Source organism: Phycodurus eques, chromosome 6 (genome assembly GCF_024500275.1).
Source record: "Phycodurus eques isolate BA_2022a chromosome 6, UOR_Pequ_1.1, whole genome shotgun sequence".
In the NCBI taxonomy this organism is placed as follows: Eukaryota; Metazoa; Chordata; class Actinopteri; order Syngnathiformes; family Syngnathidae; genus Phycodurus; species Phycodurus eques.
This window is the reverse complement of record NC_084530.1, coordinates 20,073,635-20,095,376: the sequence shown is the minus strand read 5'-3', so window position 1 is coordinate 20,095,376 and position 21,742 is coordinate 20,073,635. Positions and strand designations below refer to the sequence as shown.

The window sequence follows — 21,742 nt, the reverse complement described above, 5'->3', positions numbered from 1 at the left end:
TTTCAATGACCTTTGCTCGAGCCTTCTCATTTTCTGCGTCAAACTGAGAGCAAGCACATCATTGAAATTACTTCAAACGTCACAGAAAAAAGAATAATAATAGTGAATCAAGGACATATAGGTTTCTATGGTGGACAAATCCAATGAACGCATGATTTTCGATGTCAACATAGAAATTTCAAATTCCATCTCTCTCAGAACCACAGAAAATCTCAACCCAATTGAAAAATTTAAAAACGAGATGGTAACGGGATTTCCCAGCAAGTAATTTGAAAAGAACAAATATTGCCTTGCGCCAAACAATGAGAAAATGCGATTTTGGAGGACCTACGCTAAATTCACCAACCACATTTCCAGAACAGTGAAATTAAAAGAAAATGGCGGCCGTATTTCTAGATTTAGTAACATACCTAGAGATACAGACTTCAAATTCCACATTTAGTGATTTAATAATGCAGACACGCTAGCTAATAACAGGTCAAACAATAACCCAACATTAACTGACATCACCCCCTTCATAGCCTCCTTTCTTTTGCAGATTTTCCTGCAACACCGGCACATTGTGCTACATACGATTCCACACAATGCCGTACAATCACAACAAGGGAACTGAGAATAACCTTTAACAGGTAAAACTATTTTTAGGTGCTTTTTTTTCAAATGTTCTCGATTCATGGCACACACTTTGGCGTTGACGTAACCCTAATGAAAATCGGTTGAGAAATGAGCAAATTACGACATCAGACTAATAATATACAATGTCCATGTACTTGATGGGGTCGTCGCCCCTGCCAAAATGGCCGCAACGTAAGCACGTTGGTTAGCCAAGCTGCATAGCGTGCTGAAGTATCTGTCTCTGTGTCGTCTCCTCATATCTGTGAGCAGCTGTGTAGACCAATCACACATGCTGACCACACTTATTTAGGCTGCGGGATTTTGGGACTTTAACGATGAAAGGCGACCAATCACAACATAACCACGTTTCCTCTTAACCAATCCCATGGCGCTCCTGTTTAGTGGGCGGCACTACCGTGACAAGGGAACCGAGTGGCAGCCATTAATGCTCTTCAGAGTGACCGCTCAGAGCACAAATTTCTTGATAAACTCGATTTCTTTCTGCGACTGGAGTCATGGTGTCTCACTCTCTTGCCCTGCCGATGATCTGCTTCACCACCCTGTGGGCGCTGGTGGGGGTTGTGGCTCCCTTTTTAGTGCCCAAAGGACCTAATCGAGGGTAGGTTGGCTTAGCGGCTAACGATGTTACAATATCTGTCTGTCTCGCTCTCTCGCTGCTAAAATAAGACCTATTTGTTGGAAACTAGCACTTTTTTTTAAATTTGTATTTATATATATATATATATATTTTTAAATCCAACAACGATGCATGGATCCAGTACAAAGCTAATAATGTGTGACGTCACTAAACAAGTGTACCAGTGATAGCAAGAGGGAACATGTATTAATAACCATAAACCCGGAAATGGAACTGCAACCTCACATCCCAAGATGTATTCAGTGCCCCCCCCCCACCCCCCGTGCATCTTCATTTTACTTACCAGAAATGCGTTCTTGGAATTACGGTATAAGGGTCCTCCAAAGGTTCCTAGTTTAGGAGTAAAAAGTTGCCGTTTTCAGGGTAAAGTTCCCAGTTCCATGCTATAATTCCTGTGGTACAAAACGTGCAAAGTTTCTCCTATGGTTCCTAGTTTAATAGTAAAACTTGGGACATCCAGGGTGAAGACCCGAGTTCCGGGATCAAGTCACTATTACTGGGGTAAGTCCCTAGTTCTGGGGCAAAGTTCCTTAAAAAATAATATTTGTAGTTCCAGGGTGAAGCACCCGTATAGAATTCCTCCGGAACAAACCTGCAAGTTTCCTTCAAAGGTTCCTTGTTTCAGTGTAAAGGTTTTTAGTTCTGGGGTAAATTCCCTAGTTCTGTCGTAATGTTTATAATTCCTGGGTAAAGTTACCTTATTACCACCCTAGCAAGGTTTTTCTTCCTTTGGCCCGCCAAATTTCCCGATGACAAAATTTACTACCTCTGATGTTTTTAGTTGTGGGGTAAAGTGCCAAATTTCAGGGCTAAGCTTATAATTCCTGGGTAAAGTTCCTGCAGTGCAAATGTCCTTTACCAACCACCTAAGCAGGGTCTTCCTTTGGCTGGAAAAATCCATGGGAACTATATTCATTACTATCTCCAAAAGTTCCTAGATCGGGTTACGTCGCCAGCGTAGGAACGGAACTCGTTCGTAAATCGAGGACTTCCTGTATTCTAATGTGACTCTCTTTTTCAGGGTGATTGTCACCAGTTTGATTCTCACTGCTGTCTGCTGTTACCTCTTGTGAGTACTTTGTACTTAGAAATATGTTATCTATTACATTTTCTATAGGGATGCACGATAACTATCGGACCGATTATTATCAGGCAGATATTGGAAAATATGACGTCACACCGCTAGGTCTAATATAAAAAAATAAATAAAATAAAACTTGACTGATAACGAGCTGTCTCATTCAGCGGCCAGCCAAGCAGCTAACTGTTGCCTTGACTCGTGACAGTCATGGATATCTTGACAAAAATTCTTCAACTACGACACCAAAAATAGTCAATATCTACAGTAAATTATCATATGATCTCCAGCACTTGCTGAAATTATGATCATCCAGTGACTTTGAGTTCGTAACTACAACACTGGCGAATTGTTTACGTCCTTCAGAGCGCAGCTCTCGGAAAGACCCAGCGGCCTACGAAGCACATAACTCGCTTAGTAGCTCACGCCAGCAAAGGAGCAAGCGGGGCTGGTTTGGCCGTGTGCAGAAGCATGTTTGTCGCGGTGGGCTAACAGCTAAGGTAAATGCTAACCCCTGCCCTTTCAAACATTTGCTGGACAATAAATTTGACCATCTATAAATGGAATTAACATCAAAACACACAACGGCCCTCTTTCGTTCGACGGAACCAACACGAGCGCTCGTCCACTAAGGATGCTCGTCTGACGGCTTGCTCGATCAGCACCAACATTCCCCCCGTCCGTCCCCGGCACTCTTCGCCCAGCCACAAATTCAAATGTCGTGAAATAAACAACATCCATTATTGCCCGTTGTTATATTGTTTAAAATAAAAAGCATGACTATTTGAACCTGTGTATTACTTTAATATCTTAGTATTGATTGGACAATAACAACGTAGATTTATACATGGCATCTCATCTCAATCACATTGTACTTGTGACGGTAAAAATGAAACATCCAAGGCAGGATGTTGTGATGGCAAAAGGAGAAACGGTGACCGGGATAAACCGGCTCGCATTTGGGTTAGCCTCAATACGATACCCGAAGCTAACGCCCTTAGCCACATACAGCAGCTCGTACTTTGCAGACTGCACAATGTTAATCTGCCCTCCCTGAATGTGCTTTAAGCTGTTTATTGACCCCGGTTGGAGTTTACTGTAAAACTAACTGCACAACAAAAATGATTACTATTTAAATGTACGACACACATCGTTTTAGAAATCACCAGATTAATGCTAACACTTATTTTATTTTATTTATATATATATATTTTTTTATTTTATTAAAAATCAAACAGAAAATAAGTCACTCCATGCATCGCACCACACTGCCCCTAAGAGGCCAAGGCGCACACAGCAGATACGGTCATTAACCGTATCTGCTTTTTTTTTTTTACCTGACTTTGACATGAAATCAGACTGAACTTTTCCTGTTTTAGGTAAATTACAATTACCAAAATTATTTCTGTTTGCTAAATGTCAGATTAATGAACAGATTTTTTTGGACAATGATAGCAGCACGCCCGTGACCCTTGTGAGGATAAGCAGTACAGAAAATGGATGGATATAATAGACAATACAGTCATGGCTAAAAGCATTGGCAAATTTTTTCGCCATGAATGCATTTATTTCTTTGTTTTTTTTTAATTTACTTTCTATTATTTTAGTAGTGTTATTTTTGTTGGTAGTAATTTTCTGGTTGTTCTTTTAAGTTATATTTAACTTTGAGTTTTGGTAGTTGAATAAATAAAAATGTTCGAAGTAAATGAATAAGCATGTTTATTAATCATGATTTTCATCAAAATGATCGTGATTATTATTTTTTTCCATAATCGTCCAGCCTTGGTTTAGAGTCCCCTCTCCCCTTCACACTGCGCAGGCACGCAAGAGTTGCAAAGCAAGCACAAGCAAAACCTGTCAAAACATACAGCCAAAAGCACTCACCATAAATAAATTGAAAAATTTACAGCTCATCCATGTGATCGGTATCGGCAGTGATCGGCAGATCTCACTCATGGATTATTGGTACTGGAACTAGCAGCATAAAACACTGATTGGAGCACCCCTAATTAGTGTGCACAACATCAAGACATAAGATAAAGATTTGTTGGAATGTCAATGCTAAGTAAATATTTTAATAATTTTGCAATTGATTTATTCTTTAAAGCATTATGATTAATAGACTTTACATAGATTTTTATCGGCGTGATCGGTATCGGCCGTTAATTAGCATTTTATGCTGGTGCTGATTGGCTTTAATGTCATCATTTGCCGCGCTCCGCAAAAGACATTTACTCCGCATCGCCATCGTGGACAGTATATTTGAATCCAAAAGCTAGTTTATTTTTAGCCTTGTAGCGTGTCTTTTGACCTCGTACTGTAAATATCTGACGGCCAAAGTTATTTACTTAAAACATTTTTTTTTTTTAAAAAACGACGGTGTGGGACAGACAACACGTAATGCCTGGATCAGACTACAAGACAAATTTGCTCTTTCACGATTGCACTGTGTCAGACTACTGCAATAAAATCTTGTATTCCGATACCACTACATCCCGTTTTTTCATTCATTGGGCTCTATCTTGTCAACTCAAATGCGACCGGATACACGTTACCGTGGCAACAACAACAAGAGTGGATCGCGCCGACTATATTATAAGGACAAAATAGGGGGAAAAAAACGTGTGTTGGTGGTCACCGCTGCTCAGGAGAGGACTTTCGTTTATAAGGCTTGCTTGAGGTATGTTCCCGTACTTTTAATACAATACGGCTCGCAAGCAGGCAACAAAACTTTATGTAGCCTAGCAAGCTAGCACTAACGGTTGTGCGTAAACATGCGGATGTTCTGTCGAATCATGCTCTAAGTTTTGGTGTGGGTGAAGTAATTTAATTACAATAAAGTAATTTAATTACAATAAGTTAGCATCCATTATTTCTGTCATGTTGTAATGTTGGTTTGACCTGATTGATTAGAATACACGATCTGACAAGAGGAGTGATTTCCAACCTTTATGGAGCCAAGGAACATATTTTACAATTGAAAAATCTCACGGCACACCAACTAACAAAAATGTCTCAAAAAGTGTACTTCCTGCCATCTAATAGAAGACCATTCATTTGTTCTGTCTGTCACTATGCCTCACTGGCATAAATAGATGAACAAAGATGCATTATTTATTGTAAATATAATTATTTTAGCAAGTAAGTACACAAGTATATACAGTACGTGAACAGGTCATTTAAATGGACACATTGCGCCATCTTGTGATCTGTTATCGTTTCTTTAAACTCGCTGATCGGCCCCAAAATCTTGATCGTGTAAAGCCTAATGATTAATTTGTGCAATTGCAATACCTTGATTTTAGTGAAGTTAATACAGAGTCATCGACATGAATGCAATTGTACAAATAATTTATTCAAAGGGTTTAAATAATACAGATTAAAGATGCTAAATACGAAATAATCGCTAAAACATAATGTATTAGATCATGACGATACAAGTTCCGACAGGGCCACCACAACTTGACTCTTGGTGACCCGACTCAAAAAGGCTTAACGTCGGACCCTGCATAAGTAGGGGGTCCCCCTCCAACTTTCCATCAATTTGCGGGTCCTTGCTCTGGAAATTGTTAAATACCCTTGATACAAACCATTTAAAAAATTATATCGGTTATCAGTATCGGAAGCGGAAGTTATCTGTATCGGTCGGGGGGAAAAACTGCTATCGTGCATCCCTAATTTTGCACATCAAGTTGTTTCGAAAACTGTTCACATAAGGCCCGGTACACACACAAAGACAATCGGCCTGTTTTTGTACCGATTTTGGCCCTTCCCGACCAAGCACGTCAAATGCCAGACAATCTTACGTCTTTGTCCTTAGGCCTGATATGTGTTAAGAGTGTATTTTTCCCAATTTTAGGGTCCGAAACAGGTCAGGGCCGATAATCTTAAATCATGAACATGTTTAATATTTACGGCCAAACCTCTTCATGTGTGTGGGGACCCCAGACTTTTCCTGAGTCATGAGGCCGAGAACTGTGACATTGAAAATAATGTAGCCAATCAAAGAAGCACCCAAGACTGACGAATATGGAGGCGACTGTAAATAAAAACAAAAATGTCTTACCCAATGTCGTTTTATGTATAAAAGTGGGTTCCTCAGACAGAATGAAGTACTTTCTTACTTTTTTGAGAACATGGCCATTTTACAAGGCTCCCGACTCCGGCAACCTTCGGGAACTCTCTGGGAAACATCGGCGCGTGACCGGCAATTATTTTTCTTCTTCTTCTTCGGTTTTGTGAGATTATGTCTGATTATGCGAGACTTCAAGATCAATGGTCCAATAGAATCTTTGTGTGTGGTCTGCTGTGTTGAGATTCTCGTAGGACACCACACATGATGACCAAAACTGTTGAAGCCCGATTTATCACCTTTATGTGTGGGGTCTGTAGCAGATAAAACTCTTTTAAGCGTGGAAAAATCTTTATGCATGTACCAGGTCTAAGATGCCACTAGAGGAAGCCAAAACCCATTGTTGTGATTGTGTCACGTCATCATGATACAGTCAGAAGTTTTGGGAGCATGATGCATATTTGACAATATCTTTGTTTTATGTATTAATCTAAATAATTGTGTGATTGTCCTCAGTTGGTTAATAGCCATCCTGGCGCAGACCAACCCTCTGTTTGGCCCTCAGCTGAAGAACGAAACCATTTGGTACCTGACTTACTTCTGGGAGTAGACCAGGTGACACCGACAGCATGAAATATGTCAATATCCTACATGTAATATGATGTCAATATGCTACATTACAATATTAAATATGTAAATATGCCACAATTCACATTAAATGTCAATATTTTACAAGAAATATGTCAATATGCTACAATAAATGAAACTTCAATATGGCACCTCTGACAAAGATGTACAGAAACCAAAAGTTCACACACTAGAAAAACGACATATGCTTGTTTTCTTACTGTCTGACATAAAATCAGATGAACCTTTCCTGTTTTATGTCAATTATGATTACCAACATTATTTATATTTGCTAAATGTCTAAGTAAAGAGAGAATATTTTAGACATTTTTCATGACTTTCTTCAAAGTCCGAAGTTTACATACAGAGAGATTAATATGCCTTTTAACAATTTGAAAAAAAAAAAAACATATGACGATGTCATGTCTTTGGAACCTTTCAATAGGTTTATTGACAACATTTGAGTGAATGAGATAGATAACCTGCAGATTTATATGAAGACGCAACTGAAATATGATGTAAAATCATGGGAAATTCAAAAGAAATTAGCCTATTTACCAGGAAGAAAATTGAGGACTTGCACAAGTCTGCTTTATCCTTGGGTGCAATTTCCAGATGCCTGAAGGTGCCCTGTTCATCTGTTCAAACAATTAGACTCATGTATAAACACTACGGGAATGTCTAGCCGTCATACTGCCCAGGAAGGAGACTGGCTCTGTGTCCCAGAAATGAACGAGGTTTGGTCCGAAATTTGCATCTCAACGATGAAAACAATGACCCGAAGTATACTGCCAAACTGGTTACAAAGTGGCTTAAGGACAACAAAGTCAGTGTTTTGGAGTGGCCATCACAGAGCCCCTGAGCTCAATTCTATTGAAAATTTACAGGCAGACCTGCAAAGCCATGAGCAAGCAAGGCGGCCTAGGAACTTGGCTCTAGTTCTATCAGAAGGAATGGGCCAAAATTCCTTCCAGCTATTATGAGAAGCTTGTGGAAGGATATCCAACATGTTTGACCCAAGTCATACAGTTTAAAGGCAATGGTACCAAATACTAATGAAATGTATTTCAACTTCTTTGATGAAAGTAATGAAAAATAGTCTTAAAAAATCCTTCTGTCATTATTCTGGCATTTAGCACGTTGAAATAATTTTGGTAATCTTAATTGACCTAAATCAACAAAAGTTTAGTCTGATTTCATGTTAGACAGTGACATTCTTTTGAGATAGTGTATGTAAATTTCTGGTTTCAACTGTGTATTTTGTACATTAGAAACATAAATATGATGTTCATATATCAACTGTAATGCAAGTGTTACATTATTTGTACACAAGTTAAATATGATGGGAATATGGTACATTAAAGGTATACACATTAAATATTATTTAAATATGGTCTATTATACATTATGAAGTAATAATGCTGGACAAAAGGTGTATAGACATATAATGCAAATGTGGTACATTAGGCATTAACTATACAAATGGAATATCGTAAATTAGAGGCACATACAGTCCCCTCCAAAAGTATTGGAAATAGCAAGGTCAACTCCTTAGTTTTTGTTGTATACTGAAGACAAAATCAAGGTTTTGGAGTGGCCTAGTCAAAGTCCAGATTTGAAACTGATTGGAATGCAGTGGTATGACCTTAAAAAAGCAATTTCTGCTCTGGGTTGCAGATCAAAAAATGAGACAAAAGTTCAGAATTCCAACTTTATTTCATGGTATTCATGTCTAGATGTGTTAAACAACTCAGGACAGAGCACCTTTTGTTTGAAGCCACACACTTTTCAAGTGAGCAAAAGTACTGGAACATACATTATTAAATTAACTTAAAGTGAATAACATTTAATATTTGGTGGCATAACCCTAACTTGCAAGACCTGCATCAAGCCTCCAACCCATTGACTTCACGAGACTGTTGCATTCTTCATTTGAAATGCTTTTCCAGGCCTTCACTGCAGCCTCTTTCAGTTCTTGTTTGTTTCTGAGGGTTTCTCCCTTCAGTTTCCTCTTCAGGAGGTAAAATGGATGCTATATTGGGTTAAGGTCCGGTGATTGACTTGGCCAGTCTAAGACCTTCCACTTTGTCCCCCTGATGAAGTCCTTTGTTGTGTTGGCAGTATGTTTTGGCTCATTGTCTTGTTGCATGATGAAACTTCAATTAGTTTGGATGCATCCATCCATCCATTTTCTGAGCCGCTTCTCCTCACTAGGGTCGCGGGCGTGCTGGAGCCTATCCCAGCTGTCATCGGGCAGGAGGCGGGGTACACCCTGAACTGGTTGCCAGCCAATCGCAGGGCACATGCAAACAAACAACCATTCGCACTCACAGTCATGCCTACGGGCAATTTAGAGTCTTCAATTAATGCATGTTTTTGGGATGTGGGAGGAAACCGGAGTGCCCGGAGAAAACCCACGCAGGCACGGGGAGAACATGCAAACTCCACACAGGCAGGGACGGGGATTGAACCCCGCACCTCAGAACTGTGAGGCTGACGGTCTAACCAGTCGGCCACCGTGCCAGTTTGGATGCATTTTTCTGTAAATTCATTCATTCATTTTCCATACCGCTGATCCTAACTAGGGTCGTGGGCGTGCTGGGGCCTATCCCAGCTGACTCTGGGTGAGAGGTGGGGTACACCCAGACCTGGTCGCCAGCCAGTTGCAGGGCACATATCAACAACCAACCATTCACACTCACGTTCCCACCTATGAGCAATTTAGCGTCTTCAATTAACCTACCATGCATGTTTTTGGGATGTGGGAGGAAACTAAAGTACCCGGAGAAAACCCACGCAGGCATGGAGAGAACATGCAAACTCCACACAGGGAAGGCCTGATTTGAACCTGGGTCCTCAGAACTTTGAGGCAGATGTGTTAACCAGTTGTCCACTGTGTCACCTTTTCTGTAAATTGCCAGACAAAATGGTTTTGTAGACTTCAGAATTCATTCTGCTGCAACCATCATGAGTTACATCTTCAGTAAAGACTACTGACTCCATTCCAGAAGCAGCCATGCAAGCCCAAGCCATGACATTACCTCCACCATGCTTCACAGAAGAGCTTGTGTGTTTTGGATCATAAGCAGGTCATTTCTTTCTCCATACTTTGGCGTTTCCATCACTTTGGGATAGGTTAATCTTGGTCACATGTTCCAGTACTTTTGCTCACTTGAAAAGTGGGTGGTTTCTGTCCTAAATTGTTGTTTAACACATCTCGATGTAAATGCCATTTTTTCTTAAATTGATCTTTTGTTGTGAAACCCAAATGTCTTCTGTATACAAAAAAAATGACCTTGCCATTCCAATATATTTTGAGGGGACTGTATGTTAACATGTCAGTATGCTACATTAGACAAGTATGAGGTGAATATGGTGCAATAGACACTTATGTCAATATGGTAGAGGTAAGTGGTGGAAAAAAGTATTGGCCCCCTTCTCAAATTCTTATATTTTTTGCATACTTTCCCCACTTTAATCTTTAAGGTCATCAAACGAATGTAAATATCAGACAAATATAACCCAAGAGAAGTTAAACTACTGTTTATGGTGATTTGGTGATTGCATTTATTAAGGAAAAGAAACTATCCAAAGTTACCTGGCCCTCTGTGGAAAAAGTAATGGCACCCTAAACTTAATAACTGGTTGGGCCACTCTCAGCAGCAACAACTGAAATCCAGAGCGTTTTCTATAACTGGCAATGAGTCTTACACATCTTTGTGGAGGTATTTAGGCCCACTCTTCCTTGCAGAATTGTTTGAATTTGGTAAAAATGTTGGGTTTTTCGAGCAGTAATGGCCTTTTTAAGGTCATGCCACTGCATTTCAATCTGATTCAAGTCTGGACTTGACTAGGCCACTCCAAAATTCATTTTGTCTTCAGTATACAACAAAAACTCAAGAATCCTTTTAAAGCCATTCAAGTTTTTTTAAGCCATTCCGAAGTTGACTGATTTGCTGGTTTGCTGGTGTGTTTTGGATCGTTATCCAGCTGTAGAGCCCAAGTGCACTTCAGCTTGAGGTTACAAACTGATGGCTGAACATTCTCCTTCAGGATTTTATGTTAAAGAGCAGAATTCATGGTTCCATCAATCACAGCAAGCTGAACCAACTCACTACCACCACCATGTTTGACTGTTGGTATGATGTTCTTTTTCTAAAATGCCGTGCTAGATTTACAGCAGATGTAACGAGAAACACACCTTCCAAAAAGCTCCACTGTCATCTTGTCTGTCCATCTAATATTCTCCCCAAAGTCTTGGGAATCATTCAGATGTTTTTTTAAATTTTTATTTTATTTTTTGCTTTTGCAAAAGTAAGACGAGCCTTTTTTCTTTTTGGTCAGTAGTGGTTTTTGCCTTGGGACTCTGCCACGGATGCCATTTTTGCCCATTCTCTTCCTTATTATTTTGTCATCAACAGTCACCTTAACTGAAGCAAGGGAGGCCTGCAGTTCTTTAAAAGTTGTCCCGAGTTCCTTTTTGGCCTCCTGGATGAGTCATTGCTGTTCTCTTGGGGTAATCTTTGTAGGTCGGCCACTCTTGGGAAGGTTCACCCACTGTTCCATGTTTTCTCCATGTGATAATGATGCCTCTCCCTATGGTTCACAGGAATCCTAAAGCTTTAGAAATGTCTTTTGTAATCCTTTTCAGACTGATAGATGTCAATTACTTTATTTCTCAACTTCTGGAATTTCTTTGGATCGTGTCATTTTGTTGCAGCTTTTTTGTTGATCTTTTGCCTGACTTCATTTTGTCGGGACAGATACTGTTTAAGTGATTTCTTGATTGAATAGGTCTGGAGGTAATCAGGCTTGGGTGTGATAAGTGAAAATTAACCATAAATTCTTATGACTCATAAATAATTCATGATTTAACAAGGCGGGGGGAGAATTACTTTTTCACAGAGGGCCCGGTAACTTTGAATAGTTTTTTTCCCTTAAATTTAATTCCCATTTTAAAAATAGAATTTTAAGTTCACTTGGGTTATATTTTCATTTATTTGATGATCTTAAACATTAAATTGGGGAAACTATGCAAAAATATAAGAATTTGAGAAGCGGGCCAATACATTTTGACGGCACTTTACATACATTAATTAAATGTGCATAAGATACATTACAGGTTTATATAAAAATATGATGAAAATAATGATACATCAGACATTAAATAATGCAAATATTGTGTTATTTCTCTTTCAGGTGGCCCTCATCATCGCCATCCTGATTCTAACCTTGATTTGAACATGTACACACATACACACAAAAAAAGCTACATGTAAGATGAAGACTACTGTACAGTTGACGTTTATTTAAATGTTTATCGTTATTTACATTTACTTGTGCAATCTTAGTTCCACTGGATTGTTTACATTTTTTAAACGTGTATTTATTTTGATGTAATGACTTCAGTGTTTTGTAACTGTTACCCCCCGAACATGATGTGAGACCCCCAAAAACCCCTCCTCATCATCCTCGTTGTCACGGTGATCTGCTTGCCTGATTCACACTAGGACGCATGTAAGCTGGATTTTATCATCTTTTCACACCACACACACACAGGAAAATGTACATTCGGCTAGAAAGTTGTGGGTTTGTAGCGCATTTTTAATACAGTACAGTAAATTGTTTGAATTTAAAAATGTTCCCGTCGAAAATAATTGAAATCTGTTGTAGATCCCATCCTAAAAAAAAGTCTAAAGGCATTTTGTTTTAGTTAGTTTGTTGACTTGATGTAGTATAGATAGTACAATAGATACAAAATGTATATTTTTTAACAAACATAAAAAGGTGTATTCCGAAGGCCTCATTTGTCATCTTTAATTGTCATAAAAGTGTAAGAATAAGTTAAATATTAAAAACAATAAGACCAAGTTTTTCCAAGGCAAAACAATGGACATTTGTCGCCATCCCAAATCCTTTATTTACTGTACAGGCCAGGTTTTAAGTCACATTTTGTTGAATTTTCCCCCTGATAAATATGTTTTAAAAATGTTATAATTTAAAAAAAAAACATAACCACAACCATGAAAAGAAGTTACCCCCAAAATATAAAGAGCAAATGCGCAACTATGATTAGTTATCATAATAGTGTACAAAATGTAAAAAGTCTAAAAGGTAAAAACAATAAAACCTCAAATTTCCCATTAGAAATCATGGAAGTAGAAATCTGTTGCCAATTTAAAACATTTTGTAGATTTGAGGGAAAATAATAGTTTTTAAATCAAATTAATTCATGAATTTTTTTTAACAAGCACAAAAATAAATTAACCCTTCGTAAAAAGAATGAAACAAGGGTGTAGTGCAAATGCAATCGAACTTGGCTTCTTTCAGCATAAATGTCATAAGTGTTAACTCGACAGTAAAAAGTAAAAAAAAAAAACAATTACCTCAAATTTTCCCATAGGAAATATAAATCTCTCGCCACCTTAAAACATATATTCAACTGTGCAGTTCAAGTATACACAATGTAACGGTGTAGCTTAGCTTTGATAACCAGTGACGCTAGAGTTTTACTGCAACTTCCTGTTTAGTCTTCTTCTCTTAAGAGCCCTTGTTGTCACCCCAAAAAAGCCAAAGAAAAAGCATACAGAGCTCTCGACATCTCATACCACCTCAGGGGAGTTGAACGTTGGAATTTTCGCTGTAAACGGGTCATACTTTGCTTTAAACATTTTGTCTAAAGTGCTAGCCACTACCACAACAAATCACCCTCCACCCCATCCCATGAACTCCTCCCCACCTCCTTCCTCGTTCTTTTTTTAATTTATTTTCCTTAAAACCACGATGCGTCCGGCCAAAAAAAAAAAAAAAAAAAAAACGAATCCAAATCAATATCTAAATACAGCTACTTTTTACAAAGACCAAATTACGTTGTACCCTATCTGTCCCGTTGTGGTACTGGCCTGCGCCTAAAAGACCCCAAGTCTCAAAAAGCCGCAAAAGACACATTTTAGTGGTAATTTTCGACAATTCCAGGGTGGCTTCAAAGGCAAACTCCTCCATGGAGTATGGCAACAAGTTGCTATAACTTGCCCTATCAAAAACTGGAAACATTTTTTTAAATTCTGCCCGAAAGCCAATATCACTTAGTAACATGACATTTGGTCGACATGGCTATCATAAGTAGACCCACAAAAAAAAGTCTCAAGTGTCCATGCCAGAAAAAACACAGGAAGTCGGCCGAGTTTGTCTTGTTTTGAAAATTACTTGTTAAAATTAATTGTTTTTGTTTGGGGGGGGGGAAGTCCCCAAAGTCAGTTTTATTTATAACCATAAATTTGTTTGGCATGTTTATCATGAGTAGACCCACAAAAAAGTCTGAAGAAGCTGTGCCCGAAAAGATGCAGGAAGTCGGCCATTTTGGCTCCAGTTGGTCATTTTAATCTCATTTTGTCAATTTTTCCTGGGGTGCTTCAAAGGCAAGCTCCTCAGAGATTTTGTACCATTAATAAGCGGTACAGAAGAGGGATGAATGGATGATACTAAATTTCATGGCAATCGACTAGAGAGACGGGTGACGCTGAATCGCGAAAATGTTGCGTTTTCAAGTTTAATGACTCTCCATAAAACACAAAACTAAAGTGAACGCCACAAAGTCAAAAAAATAATAATAATTCAGTCCCCACATGACAACATGAAATTTGGTAGACATGAGAAGACCCTACAAAAAAGTCTCACAAAGGCATGCCCAAAAAGGTACAGCAATTTTGAGTCCAACTGGCCATTTTGGAGTCATTTTAGCAATGTTTCCAGGGGTGCTTTAAGGGCAAACTCGACTTCAGATTGCGTAAGGCAACTAAGTTTAATGATTCACCGGATCCCAAAATTTCAAGTTCAGCCTCCAAAGCCAGTTGGACTTAGCAGGATTAAATGTGGTAGCCATGTCTATCATGATTAGACCCAGAGAAATGTCTTATGAAGCCTTGACCAAATAGACACAGGGACTAGGCCATTTTGGGTCCAATCATCCATTTACGCTTGTTTTTCACATTTGTCCTTCTAAATACAAACTCCTACATTTTCTTTGTTTGTTTTTTTTTGTCCAATCAATTTGCTACCCAATTTGAACCACTTATATTAAATGGATGGATGATGCTAAACAACGAAAATCTTGACTTTTCATAATTGCTTGTGAGTGGAAAATGGTAGCAAAGTTGGATAACTCACCATAAAACACTAAAGTATCAGTAGCACTCCCTTAGAAAGTGGGGGGAAAAAACAGCCCCTGACACCAGTTGGACCAATTGACATGAAATTGAAATTGGTCTGAAAATGCACGGAAAGTCTGCCATTTTGGCTTGAAGCAGCCATTTCGGGGCGAATACTAGGGCTCGGATTTTGATGAGCCCCTATTAGAAAATTTAGAGACCCAGTCAAAAGCAGAAATCCCAGACTGATGTCAAATGCTCGATAGAAGTAGTGTACTTAAAGGTCGCTTCATACAGCAGTAATACGCTCATGTTTTTGGGGTTCTGGGAACTAACCATGGAAACATTCTGAGTTGTAGCGCGCCACATTCCACTCGACAGCCACTAAACACTTTGGATAACATTCCCGCTTCCTGCTTTTAATATCCGCTCATAATCCCGTCAACGTGTGTGTGTGTGAGGGAAGAGTCGCTATGGTAACAGCAATGTCCATTACAGCCCTTGTCATTGTGACCTTGTATTATTAGTGCTTCTGTTATGAGCATGAAGAAGTGAAAGAATAAAACAATAACTTGTCCCAGAATCCCTCATGTTGAATTAGTTTGGAGTTTACACAGCAACAGAATGGATTTTAAGTAAAACAATCAACATGTGATTACAATGTAGACTTTTACAACTTTGATGTTTCACGACAATACAGCACTTTGTAGTTACAGCCATTTTAGGTAGGAAAAAAAGTACAGTGCAGAAAGTATTCAGTCCTTCACTTTTTCTACATTGTTAGGTTGGTCTGACTCCAAAATGCACTATTCTATTTTTTTATTTTATTTTTTGTTTTTGTTTTGTTAAAAATTTTTTTTTTCTATTTTTTTTTTCAAAGCCAAAAACAACCACTGTTGAAGCAATCAATCTAAAAGGCAACACCTGAGCAACTAGAAGCATCCATCTGTCACTTGTTCCAATACTTTTGCTCACTTGAGAAGTGGGTGGCTTCAAACAAAAGGTCCTCTGTCCCGAGTTGTTTAACACACCTAGATGTAAATACCATGAAATAAAAGCTGGAATTCGGAACTTTTGTCTCTTATTAATCTTTTGATCTGAAACCCAAATGTCTTTAGAATACAACAAAAACAAAGGAGTTGACCTTGACATTTCAATACCTTTTGGAGGGGAATGCTATACGTGTATATAGGTAGGTGTATGTAAACGTGTGTGTGTGTGTGTGTCTACACACGTGTGTGTGTGTGTGTACACACGTGTGTGTGTGTGTGTACACACGTGTGTGTGTGTGTGTACACACGTGTGTGTGTGTGTGTACACACGTGTGTGTGCGTGTGTGCACACGTGCGTGTGCGTGTGTACGCGCGCGTGCGTGTGTACGCCCGCGTGCGTGTGTACGCCCGCGTGCGTGTGTACGCCCGCGTGCGTGTGTGTACGCGCGCGTGCGTGTGTGCACGCGTGCGTGTGTGTGTGCACGCGTGCGTGTGTGTGTGCACGCGTGCGTGTGTGTGTGCACGCGTGCGTGTGTGTGTACACGCGTGCGTGCGTGTACACGCGTGCGTGCGTGTACACGCGTGCGTGCGTGTACACGCGTGCGTGCGTGTACACGCGTGCGTGCGTGTACACGCGTGCGTGTGTGTGTGTGTGTGTATACACGTGTGTGTGTGTATACACGCGTGTGTGTGTGTACGCGCGCGTGTGTGTGTACGCGCGCGTGCGTGTGTGTGTGTACGCGCGCGTGCGTGTGTGTGTGTACGCGCGCGTGCGTGTGTACGCGCGCGTGCGTGTGTGTGTGTACGCGCGCGTGCGTACGCGCGCGTGTGTACGCGCGCGTGCGTGTGTGTGCGCGCGCGTGCGTGTGTGCGCGCGTGCGTGTGTGCGCGCGCGTGCGTGTGTGTGTACACGCGTGCGTGTGTGTGTACACGCGTGCGTGCGTGTACACGCGTGCGTGCGTGTACACGCGTGCGTGCGTGTACACGCGTGCGTGCGTGTACACGCGTGCGTGTGTGTGTGTGTGTGTGTGTATACACGTGTGTGTGTGTGTATACACGCGTGTGTGTGTGTGTGTATACACGCGTGTGTGTGTGTGTATACACGCGTGTGTGTGTGTGTATACACGCGTGTGTGTGTGTGTGTGTGTATACACGTGTGTGTGTGTGTATACACACGTGTGTGTGTGTATACACACGTGTGTGTGTGTATACACACGTGTGTGTGTGTATACACACGTGTGTGTGTGTGTGTGTGTGTGTGTGTGTATACACACGTGTGTGTGTGTGTGTGTATACACACAAAAATGTGTGTATGTATACGTGTGTGTGTGTATACACACATATATGTGTGTATGTATACGTGTGTGTGTGTGTATACACACATATGTGTGTATGTATACGTGTGTGTGTGTGTGTATACACACATATATGTGTGTATGTATACGTGTGTGTGTGTGTGTATACACATTTATGTGTGTATGTATACGTGTGTGTGTGTATACACACATATGTGTGTATGTATACGTGTGTGTGTGTGTATACACATATATATGTGTGTATGTATACGTGTGTGTGTATACACACATATATATGTGTGTATGTATGTATCCACACACGTGTGTGTGTTTGTGTGTATATGTAGAAAAATACTACATGTAGAGAAATACTACATTATTCCCTTCATAGTCTTTTTTTTTTTTTTTTTTTTTTAAGTATTTTTTTTTTTTAGTGAAACAAATGTGACTATCAAAAAGTTTTTCATATGGGTCTGACTTTTTTTTACGAAAATACATATATTCACAAAGCTTCCTTTAAATCTTCCAAAAATGACTGGTAGCTTTATCTAAGCCTCAACCTACATATGATTTGAACACGTGAACAAAAATAAATACACACACACACGCGCATGTGGGCTTTAAATGGGATAAATGCTCAGATTATCCCTGAAATATTCATAAATAGGCCATGATGTGCTGATGCGCGTGCCGTCCAAAAAAAGAAGTATTTATTTATGCATGCATCTATAGGAGGTGGCCTAGATAGATGGCTGATTGTATTCATCGCCAGGGAGTAGCTAGAATACCATTGATGCATAATTTTGTCCCAAAGCCTGCCAAAAATAATGCAAGACTCAAGATCAGTGTGATAGTCAATGTAGTTTCAATCCAAATTATCTGATTGATAAGGATACCCAAGAGTAGTGAATTACTGCGATGTAGTGTGTTATCCGTGGGGGAGAGAGAATTTGAAAGTTACTTTTTGAAATGGGACTTTTTTTATTATAAATTTGACCTTTTAAAAATTAAATTTAAAAAAAAATATTTGTTTGTTTTTTCATAATGTTACATTTTTCTTCAACAAATGACTGTAATATTGAAAAAATACCAATTTCCCTCAATGTTGTTTCAATCTCTGAAAAACATGCAACTTTATTCTTGGAAAAACCCTGACTATTTTTGGAGGGGGAATAAATAATACATTTTCAAGGTTCTGACCATTGGCTATTAACAACAAGACCAGCAATCAAGATGCCCCCCTTTTCCGCTGATGACTATCACGGACTGCTGCAGAGGATGTCAATCCTGGAAATGAAAATCCACTGTCTTGAAGTGGATGTGGATGTAAATGGACAGTCGGGGAATGAAACTACTGTATCGATGTCTCAAAATGGTGAGCAGAAGTGTGCTAACAGACAGCCACTTAACTCAACAAAGGAAGGATGTGGACTGTGGAAACTGCAATGGACCATCCAGCAGTTCTCCCTGGAATTTACTGGGAGCAAAGCCCAAAGATATGGGACATCTAAAAGGGAGGACACAACACCAGCAGATTACCGAGGAATCCGGCCGGCCTGCGTTGGGTGCTGCTTCAACCCCCGAGTGAGCGGCCATGGACGGTCGCTAGAGCGAAGGGCAAGAAAAAAAGGACGCGAGTCAATGCAAAACATTGACATCAGACTTACAAATAGATTTGAGCGACTTTTACAAGACCCTGGCCAAGAATGCTCACTCCCCCCCCCCCCCCCACCAACCACCACTGAAAGGTATGAAACAAAATCATACAAGAAGAAAATGGCACCCCAAACGTTAATAGAGCTGTCAAGGATGTGAAACGTTTTTGCAGTGAGAACAACACCAAAGTACTGAGTTTTACCAATGACCTGGTGTCTGATATCTCAAAAAAAAAATCCTGGAGATCACTAACCAGCACCCAACTGTGAAATATGTCATTATACACACAGGGGCCCTGGATGTTCTCAAGCAGCAATCAGAGGTATTGAAGTGAGATTGATCTCCAAACAAAAGTGCTATGTTTGGATCCTGAGGTATTTATTAGTGGACCTCTCCCACTTGTACGATTTGGAGATGAACATTTCTCTAGGCTCAGTCAATTAAATAAGTGGCTCAAAGAAGTATGTACTGCACTATCCGTGAGTTTCATTGACAATTTCTGCGTTTTTTGGGAGCGCAGACTTCTTTACAAGGCAGACGGTTTCTGTCTTAATAGACAAGGCATTAAGTTATTGGCTGCCAACATTTTTTACTGTGTATGTCATTCAACGGCCCGAAAAGAAAACATTGGCCTTGGTGACAGGGCTGAAGGACAAAAAGATGCAGTTGTTCTCAAAAAATTGGAGGAATAGGAGATAAGGCGACACGAGGCGCAGACTGATTCATCAGCGTCATCCAAACAATCGGAGTAGTGAATGACAAATGAGATGCGCCAGCACGTTGAAACTCCCACACCACTCCCTGCTCTATTGGAGCAAAGCCCAATGCAAAACTCACTCTCTCCAAGCCTAAATTCTCTGCTAGGTGTGATGGACAGGATGAAGACTTTTGTCAATATTAGAATCCAACACACATCATGCCCAGATCTTCTTCCCAACCCCCTTCACCTGAAACCACCCTCCACTAAGATGTGAAGGGCCCCTCCTCCACCCATGAAGAACCTTATCTGCGAACCTGACTGATATCAGCGGATCTGTTCCAGAATAAGTCAGACACCTATGGAGATCAGGCATTTTTGATCCCTGTAATTACAAGGGACAGAAACTTGGTCAAATAAATATGGCACAAAAAATGTAGAAATACAAACTTAATGAGGACAAAATGTGACTCTATCAAACCATTGTCTCCAGTTACCTCTGCGAGACTAGCTCTTTTCAATATCAGGTCAGTGGGTAATAAATCACTATTGATTAATGACATCATTACAACCTATGATCTGGACTTTTTGTTATTAAATGAAACGTGGTTAACAGAAAGTCGCTGTAATATCATTTTAAATGATGCAACACCAGCAAGTTTTAATTATGAACAAGTGTCGAATAGGGAAAAAAGGCGGTGGTATTGCTGTTATTTTTTAAGTCATTATTTCAGTGTAAATAAATTATACGGGGTGATTTTTAGCTCTTTCGAATATCTCTGTTATTTAGTTAAAGATCAGAGGACAAAGATTTTTTTTAAAATATTTAACTCTCGAACCCCTTTACAAACCACATCTGCCATTTCGAATGGCAGATGTGGTTATATATGGCAGATATACAGCAGTTAAATTGATAAACATGATGCAGAATGCGCCTTCTGCTTTTTGCATCCCACGCTTTCTGGTCTTCGTCTCTTTCCGGCGCTGTGATGTCACACAAGCCAAACTTCCTGTTCGTTCGCCGTTGTGTGCTATTGTTCCATGCTGTGGTTCCCGTCCTTGTATATTTGTTGTCGTATGACTTAACGAAGTCACGATGGTTTACTGTGTGGGATTTGGGTTGTACAAATGGTTAAGGCAGCGAAAAATAGTTTTTTTTGGGGGGGGCCTTTCCAAGTGAAGAAGGAATACGTGACCAGTGGATAGTGAAGGTCACTCGATAGGGGAAGAAACGTGGTCAGCTACGCGTGCCCAGCAAGCATTCCAAACTGTGCCGATCACTTCGAACCGGAGTGTTTTGAGAAAGCATTGGATTTACAGGTGTAGTTAAGCAGAGGCTGAAACCAGCTGCGGTGCCAACTAGTTTTCCTACGGCCATCAGGACCTCCACCGCCAACAAGAGAACTAAATCTCGCAGCCGCCACGATGCACCAGCGAAGCGGCGCAGACAAGAGGTGAGCATTTCCTTGTATATACCTACGACTCTGTTATGGTTGTTACTATGCACTGGAGAGTAGAAAAAAAAAAAAGACCCACACAAAACTACAGGTACTGTCGTCTGTAATTTTGCCTATATGACAAGCCAACAGAGACACGGCAAAGACTGACTTTTCTACAAATACTTTAATCTCAAAATACTACTTTTAAGACTCAAAATAGTCTGACTTTTTGTATGACTGACTTTTTTTCTTGATATACAATTTATACAACTTTTTAGACTTGAATTTTTTTTTTTTTTTTTCTAAAAGAATACTACTTTATACTCAACAAAAAAAAATTGGAACTTTTTATCTTGGGAAAATATGACTTTATTGTTATAATATTAAGGCTTCATTCTTGTGTATATCAACAATACTTTTTGGGAGTATAGTATATAGATTTTTTGTTAAAAGCTGTATGGTGGAG

General features: G+C 39.8%; 1 protein-coding gene across 1 annotated transcript; it reads left to right on the top strand.

The window, feature by feature from the left end:
- Positions 1-1,013: 1,013 nt before the first annotated feature.
- Positions 1,014-13,877, top strand: atpv0e2 (ATPase H+ transporting V0 subunit e2). Its single transcript, XM_061680531.1, has 4 exons — positions 1,014-1,234; positions 2,295-2,342; positions 6,940-7,038; positions 12,250-13,877. Exons 1-3 carry the CDS (start codon positions 1,131-1,133, stop codon positions 7,031-7,033), a joined length of 246 nt encoding a protein of 81 aa, XP_061536515.1. The 5' UTR covers positions 1,014-1,130; the 3' UTR covers positions 7,034-7,038; positions 12,250-13,877.
- Positions 13,878-21,742: the final 7,865 nt, after the last annotated feature.

Coding starts and splice junctions, on each gene's coding strand:
- atpv0e2 (XM_061680531.1), top strand. CDS start 1,131: ATGGTGTCTCACTCTCTTGCCCTGCCGATGATCTGCTTCACCACCCTG. Junction 1,235..2,294: donor CCCAAAGGACCTAATCGAGG/GTAGGTTGGCTT, acceptor TCTCTTTTTCAG/GGTGATTGTCACCAGTTTGA. Junction 2,343..6,939: donor GCTGTCTGCTGTTACCTCTT/GTGAGTACTTTG, acceptor GATTGTCCTCAG/TTGGTTAATAGCCATCCTGG.